The sequence below is a fragment of the Labeo rohita genome, chromosome 16 (genome assembly GCF_022985175.1).
Source record: "Labeo rohita strain BAU-BD-2019 chromosome 16, IGBB_LRoh.1.0, whole genome shotgun sequence".
Taxonomy (NCBI): domain Eukaryota; kingdom Metazoa; phylum Chordata; class Actinopteri; order Cypriniformes; family Cyprinidae; genus Labeo; species Labeo rohita.
The window spans coordinates 22,768,497-22,789,645 of NC_066884.1; the positions used below are offsets into that span (position 1 = coordinate 22,768,497).

Here is a 21,149-nt window from a genome sequence, read left to right on the forward strand (position 1 = left end):
AATCCTTCTGGCTACTGTGCAGGACTTGTATTTGTCATTCCCAAGATGAAATAATGCTGTATTGGCTGCAAAAGGAGGCCAAACGGCATACTAATTGTGGTCTAAACCCAGGTGTTTCAGTTTCACTGTCCAACCCCTGTAGTTCTGGAGATATTTCAGTCTGAACATGGTCACTCAGACAGTGATGCCAAAACGGGGGTAAAAAACAAACTTTTTTACAGATTTTTTGTGAAAAAAGTACGCACAGTAGAGATCTGAAATTTTGTATATGATCTATTGGGCATATTACCCATCACATAGATTTTTTTCAGACAAATCTGAGGGGGTCAGGTGGGGACCATTTGATGATTCCAGCTGGAATGACCCTATTACGATTCATAAAGAATATCATGGTCAAGATCTCATCTATTATATAAAGTAACAAGTCTAATTTCATCAGAATATCTTTATTCATATAGCCTATATGATGCACACGCACAGGATTGTGGGAAATCGAAGGCAGCGAAGGATACATCTATGCTGCCTTCAAAATTCCATCAGAAGAAGGTGCCTCCGGAGACAGGAAGTGAAGCAGAATTAGAATTTGGACGTGCCTTGATGCCTTCCTGCCTTGGAATGCTGCCTCCGAAGGCAGCATTTTAGAGCTTTCGGACGCAGCCATTGTGAAATAGGCCTATCTCTCCGAGCAGCTGGTCTCTCCACAGAGAGAAGAGAGTATTGTTACTTCCACTACAGTCAAAAGCCTGGGTGTTATATTAGACAGCAACTTGTCTTTTGAAAATCATATTTCTCATGTTACAAAAACAGCATTCTTCCATCTTAGAAACATTGCCAAGCTGCGAAACATGTTACCTGTTTCTGATGCAGAAAAGCTAGTTCACGCATTCATGACCTCTAGACTGGACTATTGTAATGCACTACTAGGTGGTTGTCCTGCATCTTCAATAAACAAGCTACAGATAGTCCAAAATGCAGCTGCTAGAGTCCTTACCAGGTCAAGAAAGTATGATCATATTACCCCAATCTTAAAGTCTCTGCACTGGCTACCTATTAGGTTCCGCATCAGCTACAAAATAGCACTACTTACCTATAAGGCACTTAACGGTTTAGCTCCTGCGTACCTAACTAGTATTCTACCACGCTACAATCCATCACGCTCCCTAAGGTCGCAAAACTCTGGACTGTTGGTAGTACCTAGGATAGCAAAGTCCACTAAAGGAGGTAGAGCTTTTTCACATTTGGCACCCAAACTCTGGAACAGCCTTCCTGATAACGTTCGGGGTTCAGACACACTGTCTCTGTTTAAATCTAGATTAAAGACGCATCTTTTTAGCCAAGCATTCAAATAATGCATCTCAAACTTTTCCTGCAGCTATATCTGATCAAATGTTCATTATTAATCTTTTAGCTCTGGTTTAACAAACCTTCCTTTTCTTAGTTTGAACAGCAGCTACGCTAATTATGTTCCTATTTGTTCTCTGTTTTTGCCATGGGATTGACATCCCATGGTAACTAGGAATTCACAAGCTCCAGTGTGGATCCAGAACACTTAAGAAGAGATGATGTCAACCCCACAGAGGACTTCAGATGATGCCAACCCTGAAAACATACAGCACTACCGAATTCTGCTACTAATTTATAGTGTTCTTTGTCTGTTTGATTACGTCATTAATTGATCTTTACCACACATCTCTGCCATATGTGCATCAAGCTACTACTACATATATTGTAAAAATGTCAATTTGGTGTAAAGCTGCTTTGCAACGATATGTATCGTGAAAAGCGCTATACAAATAAATTTGAATTGAATTGAATTGAATAGAGGGGCGGGGCAAGCAGAGCTCATTTGCATTTAAAGCAGCCTCGACCAGAATAAGATGATTTTTGCAGAGCTTATTTTGGCAAGGTAAAAAGGGTGTTGTTTTACACAACCATTGAGAATTTTTAACCAAAGTATATTATAGACTTTTCATTAAGACCCTAAAGAATCATATCAACTTGTGGAAAATGGGCATCCGATGACCCCTTTAATACTACAAACTACTGACCAGATATCTAAAAAAGTAAACCGGAACATTAGTCCAGTGGTCAAAATATCAGTGAAATCTCGCTTCTTGTTACCTCTGCTTAGTGCTCTGCTAGTGCTAATCCAGGTTAAGTTTTAGTGTACCTAACATGGTTATGTTGGTCTGCTTTTTTTTATAGTTTGCAATGTTTGTATGTGGTGTTTTTGAACTTGAGACATTTCCAGGTAAAAGACACCAAAAGGCAGGTGAAAATATGCCCCTGGAAAACAGGGATGCCTGATCATCCACAACTGACAGTTGTGGCTAAATTAGCATTGTTCATTGTTCTACAGTCATCCTTTACGAAAATTAAGAATTGTATTTGTGTGTTTTTTGTTTGTTTGATTGTTTTTTCTTGGCGCACTGATTACCAACCATGGGTTTACTACAAATACCATGGTTAAACTATGCTTAGTGTAGCAAGACCACGGTTAATTTGTGGTTTGGTTTAAATAATAACCATGTTTTTGGGGTTTATTTGTAGTAAAACCATAGTTAATTTTCGTAAGGGATATTATATATGATTTAATAATAGCCTTTATAAGTGTGATATGGAGACAGATGAACAGAATAAATTCATTTATCTTTTCTTTTTTCTTTGTTGCAGTTCGGTCCTATGACACAGGAGGGCAAACTACTGCTTCTGAAGTGTTCACATCCTGAATCGAGCTCAACAGTAGGTGTCATTTCCTCATTTATTTGAAAAACAAATAAGGCCTAACCAGGAAACTGATTTTGGAAATTAGATAAGAGCAGTATGTTCACCCACAAATGAAAATTTTGTCATCATTTATTTAAACTAGTTTGGCTTTCTTGACGAAAGATATTGAGAATGCTAATACTGGCTCTAGTCCATGTTCTTTGATATACAAGGTAAACAATGTCAAGATATTTGCAAATTAGCTTGTGCTCTGAGACACTGAACAAGCAGAGATATTAGTTTAGACACAATGTCATTCTGTCCTCAGAGCAGAGCCAGAGAGGATGGAGGGTGATCTGTAAGACTTAGCCATAAAAAAAAGAAATGCATCACCAAGAGCATCACAATACAAAGGATAGCACACGTACATCTCGGAGCATTTACATCTGCAAGACGTATTTTTTAGTGTTTGCTCATCTGCAATACATCTACAGGACGTTTCCTATTGGATGTCAAACAGATAGATGTCTTTATAGATGTCTTTAAGATGTTTATGACTTAAAATGAATATAACACTGACATCTTACAGATGTCTGTCAGATGTTTGTACACAGCAAATGCTTTCCAAGTGATCTTAACAGACATCTTGCAGACGTACGTGTGCTATCTGGGAAGGGGCTTAACAGCACAGATGCAATGTTTGTGGCCTAAAACAGTTAAATAAGTCTGCTGAACCTGTGACAGAAATCACTAAACTGAGGTAAAAACTCATATCTCATATCTTTCCAAACCTGTGTGACTTTTAATCTTTATCGCTCTAATATAAACCACCTACCTCATTCTCAGCATCACCTACCTGTGCAAGGACAGATCTGTGGTAAGATCATGTTATTAGATAACAGGGTTATGTAACTAACCTAACAGGGGATTCTAGAGAAGGGGCCGGGGGACGGCAGTGCCCCCTAAATTTGAAATTATATTGCACAAAACAGTTGTCTGAAACTGGTTACAACACACACTTTGTCCTGTGGCAGTAATGATGAAAAGATTTATTTATTGTGAAGAGAGTAGTATAGTATTATTAAGAAGGAGTAGTATAACTGTTCATGAGCAATTCGTCGCTCTGTCTGCGTTTGCAAAAAGAATTTTTAAATGCTTGATATAAATGTTGCTATACACATACTTATACATAAATTGTCTTAATACAAGTTGTGTTGTGTGTAATTTACATTTGTGTGGATCATTTTACACAATATGCAGTATAAAAACTTCAATAAAATAGTATAATAATAAACCTTCGGACAGGAAATATTAATACATTCATTAGTTTAATTAAAAATAGCTGATTGAATTTTGCACATCAGTAATTTGTAAGGTATTAAAATGTTTTATTGACTGCCATCCAGTGGTGAAAAATCAATTTATTCTGTATATACGCATTTTTACGTAGTTACATGATGAGACTGCAGACATTGTTTTAGGGGTTTAAATTATATTTTGGATTGAGAATGATCACACAGTTTTGTTTCATTGAGTATTTTTATTTTACATTATCAATATTTTTAGTTGTTTTCTTTTTTCTATAGAAAGATATACAAAAAAAACAAAAAAGTAAATTTACAAACACAAAAAAGCATTCAAAAAATAAGGAGGTAAGTAAGCAGGAGTGGATAAAAATATCAGAACAATATAAAAAAAGCACTTTGGCCAATTGTAATAAAAATTGTACAGATATAATGACTGTGCTTAGATTACAATAGCCACTGAGTTTGATCCTGTTAACACATTTATCCTCCAAACAAATGATACCATGTTATATACACCAAAATAGATACAGCATATTGTTTAAGTTGCATATAACATAGCTTGTGATCAAGCATGTTCAAGTATATAAAGTGGCTATGAGAGTTTTTGACACAATTATGATTATAAAAACAAAACACAGAGGATCCTCACGTCTTGTAGAATCCCTTTTGATTCTGCTGGGGACTGAGACAGAGATAGACAAACAAACATGGTTTTACGAATTATATGTTCATATATTCATATATTCAGTAACAACATAATGTATTTGGAACCTTAAAGGAGAAGTCCTCTTCCAAAACAAAGATTCACATATAATGTACTCACCCCCTTGTCATCCAAGATGTTTATGTCTTTCTTTCTTCAGTCGTAAAGAAATTGTTTTTTGAGGAAAAATTTAACCATTTTTCTCCATATAATTTTTTAACGCCAAACGCTGGTCTTGTCTTACTCTGCCTGAACTGGTTTTGTTCCGGTTCATGACAGTTAGGGTATGTTGAAAAACTCCCATCTCATGTTCTCCCTCAACTTTGAAATCGTCCTATATCGCTGTTTTACCTTTTTTGTTAAGGGTGTTTGATCTTCTTTGCATGTTCATTTTGCAAAGACTGTGTCGGTACTTCTGCAGTGATGTAGGATGATTTTAAAATGATTTTTGAAGTTGAGGGTGAAAATACAATTGGAGTACCCTAATACATACCCTAACTGTCTTGAGTCAGAATACACAGAATTCAGGGAGAGAAAAGCAAGATGAGCGTTTGAGATTAAAAAGTATTTAAATAGTATTTTTATTTTAAATGAAAATCACTGAATCACTGAAAATCACTGAATCGTTTCGCTAGATAAGACCCTTTTCCTCAGCTGGCATCATTTACAACCACATTTGGGATCGTTTGAAGATGCATTTAAACTACATTTTGGAAGTTCAAAATCAGGGCACCATATCAGTCCATTATATGGAGAAAAATGCAGAAATGTTTTCCTCAAAAAACACAATTTCTTTACGGCTAAAGAAAGAAAGACATGAACATCTTGGATGACAAGGGGGTGAGTAAATTATATGTGAATCTTTGTTTTGGAAGTGGACTTCTCCTTTAAAGTTGCATGTAAATGTGATTACATTGCATTAGTTAGCAAAATGGGGGGGGTTCAGCCAATTTATATGAAATTAGTGCAAACAGGTGTCCTATCAGAGTAAAACATTTCACAAAAAGCAGCAGTTTTAAGATAAGCAATAGATATATACTAGGTAGTCCAATATTTGGACACATTTCAGTTGCTTTGACCACAATGAACACATCAAAGCAACTGAAATGTGTCCAAATATTGGACTATCTAGTATATATATTGTTAATCTTAAAACTGCTTTTTGTGAAATGTTTTATGCCTGAAACATTTGTATTTTTTGGTTATATATATTAAAAAATTGTCAGTTTAGTATCAAGCAATGACATTTATATCCAAATACATCTTAGGGCCACTGTAGTGGCCCTATTTTGAAAGCAGCATATCTAACAACCACCAAACTTACTTTTTGCAGCAGCAGAATTTGGTTTTGCGTCGTCTGTACATCATCATCTGTTAGGAAAAATGAAAGAAAATCTATAAGGCATTTGATTTTCACCTTTCAAACAATTTACAAATAATGGCCTAATGTGCTTAACTGGATAAAACCGCTCTGAGTATCAAAGTGAACACTAACCTGTCTGTGTCTGCGAATGCACATGATGATGATCACAATGAGCAAGATGAAGCCCACGACTCCACCGCATATGGCAACAATAAGCCAGATGTTCACTGGAGGTTTCTCTGTGAAACATTTTATTGACAGCAAAGGTGTTACACACTTTTTATTGCACATATATCACTCTATTCCACTTTTTTCACATCTCTTACCAATCTTTAATGATAGCACAGCAGATGTCAGCTTGTTCTTGCCTTTCCAGAGTTCACATGTCCATCTCCCACTGTCCTTCACTTTCAGTTCAGGGATCAACAGAGTAAATGGATGAGAAGGCCCGAGACTGGAAACAAAGGAGCAAGACGAGCAATTCCATTTCACCTTAAAGTCTGAAGTCTGCTGATGTCCCAATGTGCATGTCAGATTTACACTTTTCCCTTCATATACTCGAGAACCTTCAGAAGATAAAACTAACAGAAAGAGAAATTTAGAGTTTGGATTAAATAAGGCAAGGTATGTTTGCATTGTAAGTGTAGTAAGACTACTGAAAGTAAGTAAATTAGGTAGTAAATTCATTAGTTACAAGACCTTCCAAGACTTATTATTTCACTTACTCTTCAGAACCTCCACCTTGACGGTCCTGCTCAGGATCTTGCTTTTGAACTTCAGGCTACAGGTGTAATTCCCCCTGATCTTCTCTGATACACGCAGATTATGAATCGATAGATCCTGGTCCTTCAGCTCTCTTCCCTCGATGGTAGGTATACCATCTGTGCCATTTACGACGTCCCATCTGACAACCGGACCAATGTTGAGGTTGAGGAGAGGATGTGTTGATGGAGGGTCGCTGAGAGGCGTGAAGCTCCAGCTACCACCTCTGAGGCCAGTTTCATTCAAGTCCAACCAGGGAATATTAGAATACAAGGAACAAGGAATCTTCACTGTAGAGGACGAGGTCAAGGGTGAGGTATAAATGGTATCTGGAATGGGAGGGGAGAGGTCTGGAAGAAAAAGGGATGAAGATGAAAAAAAGGAAACACTGTAATTATTGTTGTTGTAGTGCCAAAAAATAATAATAATTTTTTTTTTCCAGAATGCTTTCTTTCGTTCTTTCTTTCTTTCTTTCTTTCTTTCTTTCTTTCTTTCTTTCTTTCTTTCTTTCTTTTTTTCTTTCTTTCTTTTTTTATTTTTAGAAGGGACATCTATATCTAAAAATTGAATAAATAAGTCTAACTTTCACACTTTTAGAAAAAGAAAATGAATTTGAACTATTTTATAAAGATAAACAGTTATATTATATTTGGATATTATATATTTATATTTAGGTGGGGGTTTTTTAAAAAAAAAATAAATAAAACATTTGATAAAAAAGCTTTTATCAGTGTTCTCTCATTGATCCCTTCCCATTATAGATTTCTTGTGTATTATAGACCTATATTTATACATTGTAAGCGATAGAGTTTAATAACACAATCGTCTCACCTATTACAAAAACAGCTGTTGTTGCTTTGGTTTCTTTTCCACCATACTTCAACTTGCATGTCCAAACACCACTATGACACCTATCAACATTTGTGATGGTAACTGTTTCTTTTACTTTGTCATATTTTCCTGGATTACAATCTGAGTTCTTAGGTGCGATCCATTTTACTTCGGGAATAACTGAACTATCGTCCACATTACATTGCAGAGACAGAAAGGCACCAACCATCACAGCCGACACTTTGGGTATAGTGACTGAAACAGAAAAAAAAGTGTTGAAAGGAGGAATACGACAACATCAGAGGAATCTTGTAATGTGTACAGTTATACCCTACACCATAAATTATGATTGTAGTGGTCATATTACAAGATTAATTAATTACCTTCATGTGTGTAATATGGAGATAGATAATTGCAGTTTAAATTAAAAGATTTATTTGTTATGCATTTTTTCTTTCTTTTTTTTTCTTTTTGCAGTTCAGCCAAATGACAAAGAGCGGAAGTTTACTTCTGTGTACACATCCTGAATCAAGCTCGACAGTAGGTGTAGTGTCATTTCCTCATATTTGAAAAAAACTGATTGAACATTCATTTTATTTCTCACCTGAATTTTTTGAAAATTAAATGAGAGAACTTAACAGGATAGTTCATCCTAAAATTCTGTTCTGTTTACTCACCCTAATGTCATTCCAAACCCAGACCTTTGTTCATCTTAGAAAACAAATGAAGATATTTTGGATGAAATCAGAGAGCTTTCTTACCCTGCATAGACAGCAACGCAACTGACACATTCAAGGCCCAAAAAGGACTTCGTTAAAATAGTCCATATGACATCAGTGGTTAACAACTTTATTCAACATTTTTTTCTCTTCCATGTCAGTCACGAGAGTCAGTCGTGGTACTGTCTTGAATGCTCATCCAAGAATGACATGGAAGAGAAGAAACTGTTGAATAGTTATTTTTGTTTTCTTCATGCACAAAAGTATTCTTGTAGCTTCATAACTTTACGGTTGAACCACTGATGTCACATGGACTATTTTAACAATGTCCTTAATATCTTTCTGGGCCTTGAACATGCCAGTTGTGTTGCTGTCTATGCAGAAAGCTCTTGGATTTCATCAAAATATCTTAATTTGTGTTCTGAAGATGAACAAAGGTCTTACAAGTATAGAACAACATGAGGGTAAATAATTACTGACAGAATTTTCATTTTTGTCATAGTTTATTTAAACTACTCCAACTTTCTTCTGCAAAACACAAAAGATATTTAGATTTTTATTTTTTTTTTACCCATACAGTGACATTCAGTGGGGTCCAATACTGTTTTGGACCCTAGTGACATTCACTGTATAGACAAAAAAAGTTCAAAACATTCTTTAAAATATATTCTTTTGTGCAAAAGATTTTTGGGTGAATTATCTGGGTTATCCGTTTAAGAGATTAAGATGTGACTAATTCTATAATTTGTATCTTTTCTCTCACACACACACACACACACACACACTATCACTGAACACACTCTCTCTTACCATGGTACAGTTTGTAGGTCTTTTTTGAAGTTTTCTGTAATTCATGTTGTTCACAGCGCCAAATTACAAAATCAAAATCCTGTACTGGTGAGATTTGGAGAGAGAAATCATCCAGCAGATGGGCATGTGTCTTAATTTCTTTCTCTACAACAGACAAACATACATGCAAGGTTATATCAAACAGATAGCCTTATTATTACTGTAAAATGAAAATGGATAAACTAAAAAAATGTATCTCACCCTTTTGGATCCCGCTCTGAGGATTCTTTGAGATAGCTGGGTTTGGATCTGACCCACGGAACCAGTTCACATAAACACTATCTGCATTTCCTTCTACCTTCTCTCTTGGTAGGGTAACAGTCCCTCCTAACTGTGCGTAAATTACTTCTGTGTTTCATAGTGAAAGAAGAACAGATTGGAGAAAAAGAATGCTTATACTGGCTGCATTTCACACTTTTTGCCATAAAACAAACATCAAGATATTTGCAACTTACCTTGCGCTTTAATAAATCCAACAAACAGCGATATTAGTATCCAACACAACATCATTTTGTCCTCAGAGCAGAGCCAGAGAGGATGGAGGGTGATCTGTAAGACACAGCCACAGAGAAATTCATCACCAAGAGCATAAAAATACAGAGGAAGGAAGGGGCTTGTGGTGGGCTCAGATTTTTTTTTTTTTTTTTTGAGTGATTGAGAGAAACAGTGAGAGTGCCGGATAGTGAGGGGGAGACAGAAGCTTTGTGGTGGGCTATGGGTTACAGACATAAAGGAAGACAAGTGCCAGTGAAGAAACATGAAAGAACAACAGCTAGAAAGTCGGCGAGAGAAAGACGCAGAGAGGTGTGTCTGTGGTGGGCTGAGATTGTACAGGGAGTAGATTCTTATCCCTCCCGTTTTCACCTCTTCACCTCCTCCTCCATAACACCCCCTCTCTTCCTCCCTTGTTCCACGAAAGGCGGATCTCTCCACGCTTACACACAGAAGAAAGAACACCACATGGCGCTGCTGGTGGTGTCGCTGAGCTTGGAGTGCGGTGTGTGTTATGCCTGTTATATCTGATCTTGCCTCTTTCTGTGCATGTGATTTCACACAAATCTCTCTTTTTACTGCTTTTGAAGAGATTGACAGTTCAAACTAGAAAAATGCAGACACCCAATTTATTTGTTACAAGCTACAAATCTTTGTGACTCCACTTTTTTTTTTTTTTTTTTTTTTTTTTTTTAAAGATTCCTAAACTAGTAACACCAAGGTCTTGGGTTTGATTCATGCATTTCCCAAGAAATGCATGACATGCTAAGATATATACTTAAATGTAATGCAAGTCACTTTGGATAAATTGTCTGACAAATGCATAAATAAATGTAAATTATGACTATTTTAAGATACAAATGCTCAAACATAAATGCACACTTAAGAAAATAATTAGGAATAAACAAATATAGGCAAATAATCACATACAAACAATATTGTTCCAACTCCAAATTTAATATTTAATGATTTTGATTTCAAAAATTATGTGTTTTGTTTTGTTTTTTTTTTGTTTTGTTTTGTTTTGTTTTGTTTTTTTTGCCTGTCCACCACTGAGAACCACCAAGAAAAAAGTGGCTCAAGGACTCGTAGGATGAGTAATTGAATTTATGCATAAAATAAATTTAAAAAAGCTGTGTTATTGATAAATAAAGATCTACTTTCTTGTGCCAAATGTGCTTTCTTACAGTAAACATGTTTAGTAAATATAACTTATCCAGAATAATTTGCAGTACGCAAGTGTGCGGCACAGAACGGTTTGTGACTTTCCATTCATGCCAGCTAAATTTTTATTAAAATTCTAAAAATCCAACAACATATTATCCACAATAATGCATAATTAGCTGTAAGGTATGCACAGTATGCTAAATATTTATGCAGGCCTTTTGGTACAGGCTATTTATTTAGGCTATGATTTGGTTGAATTTAAAATGGTAAATTTTTGTACGAAAAAGTGCCATTTTCAAAAAAAAAAAAAAAAAAAAAATTTGCAGACTCTGTTATTAATGGTTAAATAAAATCAGTATCACCCAGTGACCAGTGGTTGCATCCCGGGAATGGAAGCCGCTTTGGATAAAAACGCCTGCTAAATAAATATAAAAGTAAATGTAAAACCATTAGTAGAGACGGACATTTAGAATAGTTTCAGTCATTTGTACATGAGGTCCAAATATTTTTAATGCTCCGATTCAAAATTTGCCTTGATTTTCTGCCATTTATTATATAATGTCTAATGGTGAAAATTGAAAATTGTAACTTTATGAGTTTTAAGTTTTAAGTCTCTAGTGGAGCACAGAAATGTGTGAGAAATGAGGGAAAAGTTTGTGAAGAATGAGAAACAGAAACAGAGGAAGGAGAAGCACACAAAGAAACACAAACGATAGATGTAGAGATAAAGACAGCCAGAGACTGCACCTGAACAAGTAACCCAGAAAGACAGATGATCAGGGCTGTGGTCAGGATGGAGGTTAAACAGCAAACAGACACACAGAGATGGAGGAGAAGGGAGGGGAACATTAGAAAGACCAAGAACTTCAATTTCTAAATGCCTAACAAAACTTTTAGAAAAACAAAAAGTATTGGATTTAATGGATAAAGCATGTTTGTTTGTTTTCATTTATGTCTGTTTTTAATGAATCTTAGAGATTACGAGAAATTATTCTGATGGAATTCCAAGCTATTTTAATGCTCTAATCAGTTTAGTTTACACTAATCACAGTGGGAATATAAACATTGATGTTCTAATATCCTGTATGTGATTAATTGTTCATGTTATAATAGAGCCGAAGACAGTCCTTCTGTTCATTTTTACAGCTACTCTCTGCATCGCATGCACTAGGAGAATATACTTCTGTTTTACATCCCGTACATTTGATGTTTAATGTTATATATTGTGTATCGGACAGTTTTCAAGTTTCTGTTTGAAACTTTAACACAAACCAAATTTTTAGCAATGTACAATATATGCTGTCAGATTAATTGAACTGAAAATATAAAGAGTGCAAATTTGCTCTATGTAATTTGCCATTAATTTCTAGTGTATTTTACACTTAATTCACAGTAAATAAATCGTATTCATTTATTTGTTTGTCTATAATATAACTTAAAGGGGTTTACACCTAAAAGGATATTACTCTCTATTCTGATCTTATATAATAACATTAAACAGATTAAATGAAATCATTTATAATAAAAAAAGTAAGTTGTCATATGTAGATGACAGTGTATAATTAAAATATAAATTGTAAGTGTAACTGTAAATATACTCACCTTGTGAGCAAAATTCTTTATCGTTCCTCTTCAAAGTCGTGCAGCGGATGTGTTCACTTACAGGCCAAAATATTTCTATTTAACCTTCGGTGACACCTCCCCTTTGTCTGATTGGCCTGAGAGGTAAAAGAAGACGTCCGGTTATTGACATGAGGCTGTTGATTTAAGTACTTTTCTGAAAAAAATTTGGTTACACAATTTTTTCCATTGAATATACATCTTTTGTTACTGAATATCTTGAGTTGTCACTGGTAAAAGTTTGTGATAATTATTTTTCTAAACGCATTATTTCTCCCTCCAAAGCATTACTGTTAGACCAATCTAAAATTTCAAAATAAATTAATAATAATAGAGAATTTTACAATCAGATCCATGTGGGAAAAGTTTCAGTGACAATCATTAAATAAAATTAATTAATAAAATTAAAACGTTTTCCAGTAATACCTTTTTAAAAATCAGACATCGCTGTGTTACGCTCAAAAAAAAAGTTTTTTCCGAGTAGGTTTTTTTTTTGTCTACAATACATATCAGGCGGATATGATTATCATGCAAAGAACAACAAGTTCTCTAAAACCCTGTTTATTTGACTATTTTGAACTGCTAGTTTTTGTGTAGTTTTATGTTTATTTTCTGTTTTTTTGTTTTTGTTTTTTGTTTTTCTATTTTTGTTTGCCACATAATTCTGTAATTGACTTTATTTTGTCTAAATATACATATTTTAAATGTCAGTGTCCTATTAGTAACCGCATAAACATTGCTACAGAGCTTTTAATATGTTCTAATAATAATCTAATCTTCCCTACTTTTTAATTTTGAATAAACTTCTTAATCCGTGCTGACTCATGGAGCCCAACACAATAAACTCTAGAACCTTCTATTCTATTCTATAATTTCTATTCTATTCTATTTTTCAGTTTTTTCCTTCAGTTGTTCCTCTGCATTTTTATCTATCATTTGTTTGAAGAGATCCAAAGAGATGCTTTATTCTAATTTCCGAATCCCCGAGTGCGCATATGGCTTGAGCAAATATGGGTGGAATGTTACGACATATAACGACTGCACTATGAACAGATAATTCACTGTAAATTGTATAAGAGTGTAAATCATTGCAATCTTCACAAATAATCTAAGTGAACTAAATCAGCATAAAACACCACATACAGACTTTAAAACGGATAACTGTACGTCCACAGATAAATGTGAATAAAATGTAAAGTACTGTAAATGACAAGAACGATTTTCTTGATCTGTTATTTTCCCGAGTATTTAAAAATGCACAGAAAACAGAAAAGAAAAACAGTATTTGAAAGTGGAAATGTTACTTATTTAGGGGTAATTCTTTGAATCTTATCATTATAATTTAATGCATACTTATGTATTACGGGTAACACTTTACAATAAAGTTCCATTAGTTAATGTTAGTTAATGCATTCAACTAACACTAACAGACAAATAACAACACATTTGTTACAGTATTTATTCATCTTTGTTAATGTTAGTTAATGAAAATACAGTCGTTCATAGGTAGTTAATGTTAGTTCACACTGCATTAACTAATGATAAACAACTTTGGATTTTAATAATGCATTAGTTAATGTTGAAATTCATATTAACTAAGATTAATAAATGCAGTAGAAGTATTGTTTATTCTGAGTTTATGTTAACTAAAGTATTGTAATCCACAATTATGAGGCAAATGATGATTAAATGCATTCAAATATAGATCACACCTTTTAAAGAAGCCATGTTAATGATAAACTGAAGATTAGTTGCTGATATTATTAAAATGCTGTAAATGATCACAATTCAACTTCCTCTAAAAATGGACAAACGTTAATGTGCCTGTTTTTTAACGGCTCTCTCTAACGTCATTCTCTGCAATGTATCACTTCTGCTATAAGATGAACTGATTTAAACCAATGCGGTTTTAATAGGGAACACAAATGAAGCAAATACTGAAATGAAAGCTTATGTGATGCAATGATCAACCGAATGATTTTCAGAAAAGGAGAACAATGTTGTAGTTATTCATTTTTTCTGAAGGCATTCAAGTAAAAATCTTACGGTGGTAGTTCTGTTTTGGTTACTTCTGAGCCAAGTCAGCATCTTTCTGCACAATAATTCTCTTTAGAGCTGTTTATCTCTTACATTTATCGGAATTCAAATGCCTCATAAGCTCTTATGAAGTCTTGTTTATTAAATTTGCGTTACAGAAGATTTAGAAACCCATAAGCAGCTCACAAGTTCCATACACACCGATCTAAACAATCTGCACCCCTAAAAATGACGATACTTCAGTAATTTTTTGCATCACATTGGTTTCGGTAAAGAACGTCATTCTTAACACCAACACTGTGAAGTTTTTTATTTTGAGGCTAAATTCTTTGGAAATGAAGAAATGATGAGTTCTTCAGGTCTAAGCACCAGTTCACTGATTTGATCTGTGGATTCTCCACTAGCATCAGTATGTAAAACACTAACAAGTTTAAGGGCGAATAAAGCATCCTGCTGTAAAAGAATAAGTAGATTAAACAAAAGCACGATAGTGCGACAGGTACTGTAGAGCATATTTCAGTGCTGTAGGACAGGGGTGGTTTGCTAAGGGGAACCACATGAAGGTTGAAACAAACACGTTGCCTGCCTCACATCTGTGTCTGAGGTTTCACCCCTCTGTCATTCTCGCTCTTCCTGCCTTGCTCTGTTCATGTTCTTCAAAAAATACCTTTAGCTTTTCACGGTTCTTCATTATCGCCATTCACATCTATCTATGTATTTACCTGTTTTCTCTCAGAGCTTAAAGGAAAGACCCATTTTAGAGGGATCCCTCATTACTCACATAGTCTGAAACGGTGTCGAGACACCAACATAATCATTACCGAAAGAGAGAAAGAAAGCAAGCAGAAAAAGTGGGCGATTTATTTCAATATGTCCCATACAGGTTTTCGTTACGTGTTTCCCCTTCAGCAAGTCATTTCGTTGTGTACTCGACTGAAGAACCGAGGACTGATATTGTCTACGTCTCCCACACATCTTACTCTTGTAATTTGTATCAAGGTATTTTTGGAGCGAACAATCTGCACTTTTCTTCTTTGTTGCATTTTATCTATAGCCTTCGTCTAAAATTAGTGAGAATTTTAAGGGTATATTGTAAAAACCATTCGCTATGGTTGTGTGACTAAGAGGGGATCCCGCTAACAGATCTGAATCCTCACTTTCAGTGATTCACACTTGTCTTAAACTGTAGGCCGTAGGAAATGCTGAAGGAGTCTGAGGTGTGCAGAGCGGTGACGAGGGCTAAGATGGACGCCATTGCTTTTGGTTTTCTAGAGTCAGAGTTTCACATGGTGAACGAAGTGTTTTGGAAAAGTGAGTGGAAATTACATAGAAAGACAAATTGCATTTGTTTCTTTCATACTTGAGTTTTCAGTTACAAACCTCCTCCATTTAATGAAGTCCTGTAGGTTTGAAATGCAAGCATGGTTAAATGTCAGTGGAAAGATGTCGAGAGAACGAGAGATTACTGACATTTGGTCTGGTGCTTACGAAAATGTGTATTTTTAGACTTAATGTACAGAAGATTAGATCATATTTTAGACGGCAAATTTCGAAACCTCATGCTACAGATGGCGATTGTGTTCCATTGCATAATTATGTTCCCGTCTTTTTATTTCTTGCGTATTTTTTCTGCGTAAGTCTGCAAATGGCCCTTGCTATTGATGTCTTTTCACAGAAATGCTTATAAAAAGGTCATACTCATTTTCAAAGATCTGCCATCTGCAGTATCATTTCCTACGTTCATGTGATCTCATATTCATTCTCACGTGGAGTTTGTTCATCTTAATGCAGAATATACATTAAAATATATCTTTTTTTACAATTCAGATTTGGGTATGATGATGGATGTTTACTATATTGAATTGAACAAATCAGCTGAGAGTTAAAAAAAAAAATAAAAATGTGCTAACTAAAACTTATTGAATGCCTCATCCATGACAGTAGACCCAGAGCATCCATAAAGTCACATTTGCTGATTTCTTTCTAATGAATTACATTGTCTGTTCCATGATGAAACTAAGGGTCGGGCAGGAAAACCCTCTGACAAAATGTGTGGTAGGTGTGTGGGACAAAGCTGAAGTGAGAGGATGAGAAACAGAGAAAAATGTCTGTATGACACACACTGTGAAAGAGGGAATCCTGCTCTCATTATGAAAATCACTCCCTCCTTCATAACAGCAGCACACATACACCAAAAGCAAACACAGGTGCACTCTATTTTCAGACTTAAAAAGTCACCGTTTCACATTATGTGTCAAGTACTCTATTAATGAGAATAAAGGGTCATCCATTGTGATGTAACACTGGGTATGATTATTTTCTTGACTATTAAAACACATCTTTTAGTTTAATTTGAGATTCAGTGATGCAGAATCTGTGAAACACATGTTCTGTGCACTATGTTTTGCTCTTAATTTTCTCACTTAGTATGCTGTTTATATATTATTCTCTTGACTTCTTGATGATTTCAAAAATATTGCTGGCTTATTTTACATCATTTACAGTCAGTGGAGGTTGTTTTTTGCCAGACTGAATTCTCAGAAGATCATATCATCGCATTGTCCCGTGACTTTATTTAAGAGTACATAAAATATTGTAAATCAACCATGAATTTCGTTATACTGATAACACAAAATAACTAAAATTTAACCTACTGGCATAATGTGATGAGAAGGTATTCATTCAAAGTTCTGTAAATTTAAGTAAAAATTAATAAACATTTTACACCCTTGTGGAGTTCCATATAGTTTGTCAGACTAATTCCATCATTTCACACTGATTCCTTAAATTTTCAGTGTAAACATCTAATGACTGGCATGTTGAAGTAAAAGCGCCGCTATATCACAGATTATTACACTCTTAAAAATAAAGGTGCTTTAAAAGCTTCTTCAAGCGATGCCATAGAAGAACCATTTTTGGCTCCACAAAAAGAACCATTCAGTCAAAGGTACTTTAAAGAACCATCTCATTCTTACCTTTTTATAATCTGAAGAATCTTCTTTCACCACAAAGGACCTTTTGTGAAACAAAGTTTCTTCAGATGTTTAAGGTTCTTTATGGAACCATTTAGACAAAAAAGTTCTTCTATGGCATCGTGAAGCACCTTTATTTTTAAGTATGGCATATTGCATATGTACGTCGTTCAAACTTCTCTTTCATAAGCTGTCATAAATGCATATATGCACAAATTTAACTTATTTAAGTATGTATGTATTTAGCCAATGATTTATTGCATGTAATTCTTTTTTAACATATGTACTTTCTGTTTCTGTGCATATGGATAATATTAAACGTAATGTATTATACTGAGCACAATATGTTTTTGGACAGATAGGCAAAAAAAACATGATAACTAAAGATCTTGACAGCGGCCAAACAAATCCTTGCCTGAGAAGCTGTGTTTTGTGCGTAATACATTACCAATTGTAAGGTTTTCGGTACACGCAAGGTGTGCGCAAACAGCTGTTACTACATAATATGATTCCGCTCATTCAATCATTTTAACCCAGAATTTTTTTTATCATCTCAGTTTGTGTCTAGGCGCATTTTGTGTCTGTTCTACAAGTGTTTCTGTCATTAAACGAGAGATGTTCCTACTACAGGCCACTGCATTAGACAGCAAACGGCTGGAGACAAATTTCAGTTAATCTGTTGTTTTACACTGACGTCGTTAAAACTGCTGTACCTATAATAACTAACATAAGATGAGTTAACACTTTATTTTAAGGTGATGTTATTACATGTACTTGCTATAGCAGTAGTAGTAAATTATGCATAATTACACGCAACTTACCCTAAACCATACCCCAACCCTAACCCTATATAACAAGTATACATAGTCAATTAATATTACTCAGTACTTGCTTGTGTAATTGCATTGTAACAACTACATAAAATAAAATGTAACCCAAGGTAAATATATGAAAATATATGTCAGTGATTTTACTGTTCGGCGTTAACTGTATCTGCTGCATCTGAGGTCAAAAGTGCTCTTGATAGGTTGAATTTTGAGAAGATGTTTTATTTGCATATAAATAGATTTTTTCTCAAACGGTCTATCATGCCACGACAGAACGAGACGAAAATGTAATAAAGCTTCTGCAGTTTAGTTGTCTCGACTACATGCTCCTTTAAACATTACGTGTTCAAAACTGTTTCTTTTCTTTCTTTTTTTTTTTTTTTTTTTGCTTAAGGTCAGTGCTTCTGTAAAGTTAGGCATGCTGGAATGATAATGATATTTCTTTATTTTCACAAAAAAGCATGGAACATAACCATATCCAGGCATTTGCAAGTACAACAGTATACCCTGACAAATCAAGTCCCTACATCTTCGACGTGTTTGCATATTTTGCCAAGTTTTATTCACGTGAGGAATGCACTGTTACAAAGATTGGGTTATGAAAAAAATGTATATTGTTGCGAGGGATAGCAGGCCTACCATTTTTTGTTTGCAATATTCCTCAGAAAGAACAAAACCAGATCTTTAACAAAAGACGGCAATGTCTGACAATGGCACACAGTTGTTTTTGTTTTTTAATCGGGCATCTGTTTGTATTTCTATCATAACAAATCTTTGATAAAGTGGCCTCAGAATGTATTTGGACACTTAAGCCACACTTAAACATTTGAAAATCATTGCATTAGATAACAAAATATCACATTAAATGGCATTGTTGTTGTTTCAATAGCACATTTTTCAAACTATCTGATGAGTTACATTAAATGATAGTAATGCAACAGATTCACGATTCAAATGAAGACTAGAAGTATTTGGATGTTTTGGGGTTGTCAGATGAGTTAATGTGATATGCTACACCTGTGGTTTCATCTGTTAAGACACCTGTGTATCCTTGAGGTCATACATCCACTAAATAGCTTCTTAAAGCCTGTTTCAAGTGTATACATTTGGCATACAAATACACATCAACTTGTACTGCATGCGATTACATTTTACCAGGTTCTCCTGGGAATCAAACTTGCCATTGCTAACACCATGTTGTACAGGAATCAGAAAAGATATTTAGAGAACAAAGCTCTAGCAGCATTTTCTTTGCAGATGCCACTTGTTTTGATATTATGTTTGATATTGCATCTAATTTAATCACATTAATTTTTAAGTCTGACTTTTGTTGGCACTGTATAGAAAAAAAAATGGATAAACTGCAATTAATGTGGATTGATTTTCATTGGTGTATTGTGTAACTTGGTGGAGGATGAGGATGTTGTATGTTAAAATAAATAATTCATCGCTGTTATGCGCAAAAGCGGCCCTCAGTTTTTGTTTCATGCACACTGTCAAACTAATAATATCGAAAGATCGGCATTCCGTACCTGGGCATTGTTCAACAAATATATTCATTATACGATATATACTAGTGACTTAAATATAAAAATACTTTTTTAAATAAAAATGTAAAAATTATTATTAATTTTGGAGAATTATGTTTTATGTAGGTTAAGATTTGCTGCTTGTTTACCGTTACTTAAATGTACACATTGTTTGCTTTTATAATGATATCTCAGTGACCTCATATGAAATAAATTACATACAAATACGTAAATACAAAAAGTATCCAGTTTGACTGATTCAGTGTAACCGTTTGAACATCTAACGTAACTGTTAAAACTTCAAAAACATTCAGCTTGTAACACAAAATTACAAAACACTAAAACTGAACAATACATTAAGTCTTTGACTTAATCTTCATCCAGTTTACAAGAGTCTTCATTGTCAACAACAAATAATTTTGAATATTCAATTAACGGTTCATACTGAGGCCTTGGCCTACAGAACAGATAGACTTAAACACACACACACAAAAACACCTAATATCTGTTCATATTCTCCATTATGAAGGCTAACACTCTAGTCTACAGCTATAAGACTAATAACACGTAATATACAAACACTTCTTACCAAAGACGAAAACATTACTCTAAGAATTTAATTTTGCATTGAGTATCTGAAAAACAAGCTCAAATATATATATGTAAATAATATATACCAGTATACCTAAAAATGTCTTTTTAAAAGGTTATTCATGTTATCATTAGCTATTAAACTTTTCATTCAATACCATGATTACTACAAACAGCACATCAGAAACTTCTGTTCGGCATCCGAAACATTTGCGCAAAACTGCACGCTACAATACAGTATTAAAAATGTACATAAGACTATATGATTGTATTGATCGAAACAAGCTGCTCGTAAACATCATTAACTAACAAACACATCTCCACCACTGTCATTTTGTTTGGAGTATTTTATAGCTCACTCTTTGTGTCAGACGTTCAGCTGAAGACAAAACACGTTTGGCTTTATATGAGAAAACAAAGACAGGCTTCAGACCGGCCAAAAGCAAAACGCAGCATGGTTTGTGTTTGTCATAGTAACAGAAGAATACTTACAGTTGTGATGAGATGAGTGTGTGTTCTGTCCAGGGTCTCAGAGCTACACTGACATGTTCTTCCAAACACACTCCGTCACACACACACAACAGGAAACTGCAACTTGATTTGCGCAGCTCGACTCTCATGTGTCTGTGATGTCGTATGCCTTTGTTTTTACTCTGACAGTTCAGTACTATTTA

At 34.6% G+C, this 21,149-nt stretch overlaps 1 protein-coding gene across 1 annotated transcript; it reads right to left on the minus strand.

Moving 5' to 3' along the window:
- Nucleotides 1-4,116: 4,116 nt before the first annotated feature.
- Nucleotides 4,117-21,080, minus strand: cd4-1 (CD4-1 molecule). Its single transcript, XM_051130711.1, has 11 exons — nucleotides 20,968-21,080; nucleotides 12,502-12,617; nucleotides 9,696-9,789; nucleotides 9,442-9,588; nucleotides 9,202-9,345; nucleotides 7,673-7,927; nucleotides 6,805-7,191; nucleotides 6,406-6,660; nucleotides 6,212-6,318; nucleotides 6,041-6,087; nucleotides 4,117-4,695 (listed from the first exon to the last, which is right to left on the minus strand). Exons 3-11 carry the CDS (start codon nucleotides 9,748-9,750, stop codon nucleotides 4,659-4,661), a joined length of 1,434 nt encoding a protein of 477 aa, XP_050986668.1. The 5' UTR covers nucleotides 9,751-9,789; nucleotides 12,502-12,617; nucleotides 20,968-21,080; the 3' UTR covers nucleotides 4,117-4,658.
- Nucleotides 21,081-21,149: the final 69 nt, after the last annotated feature.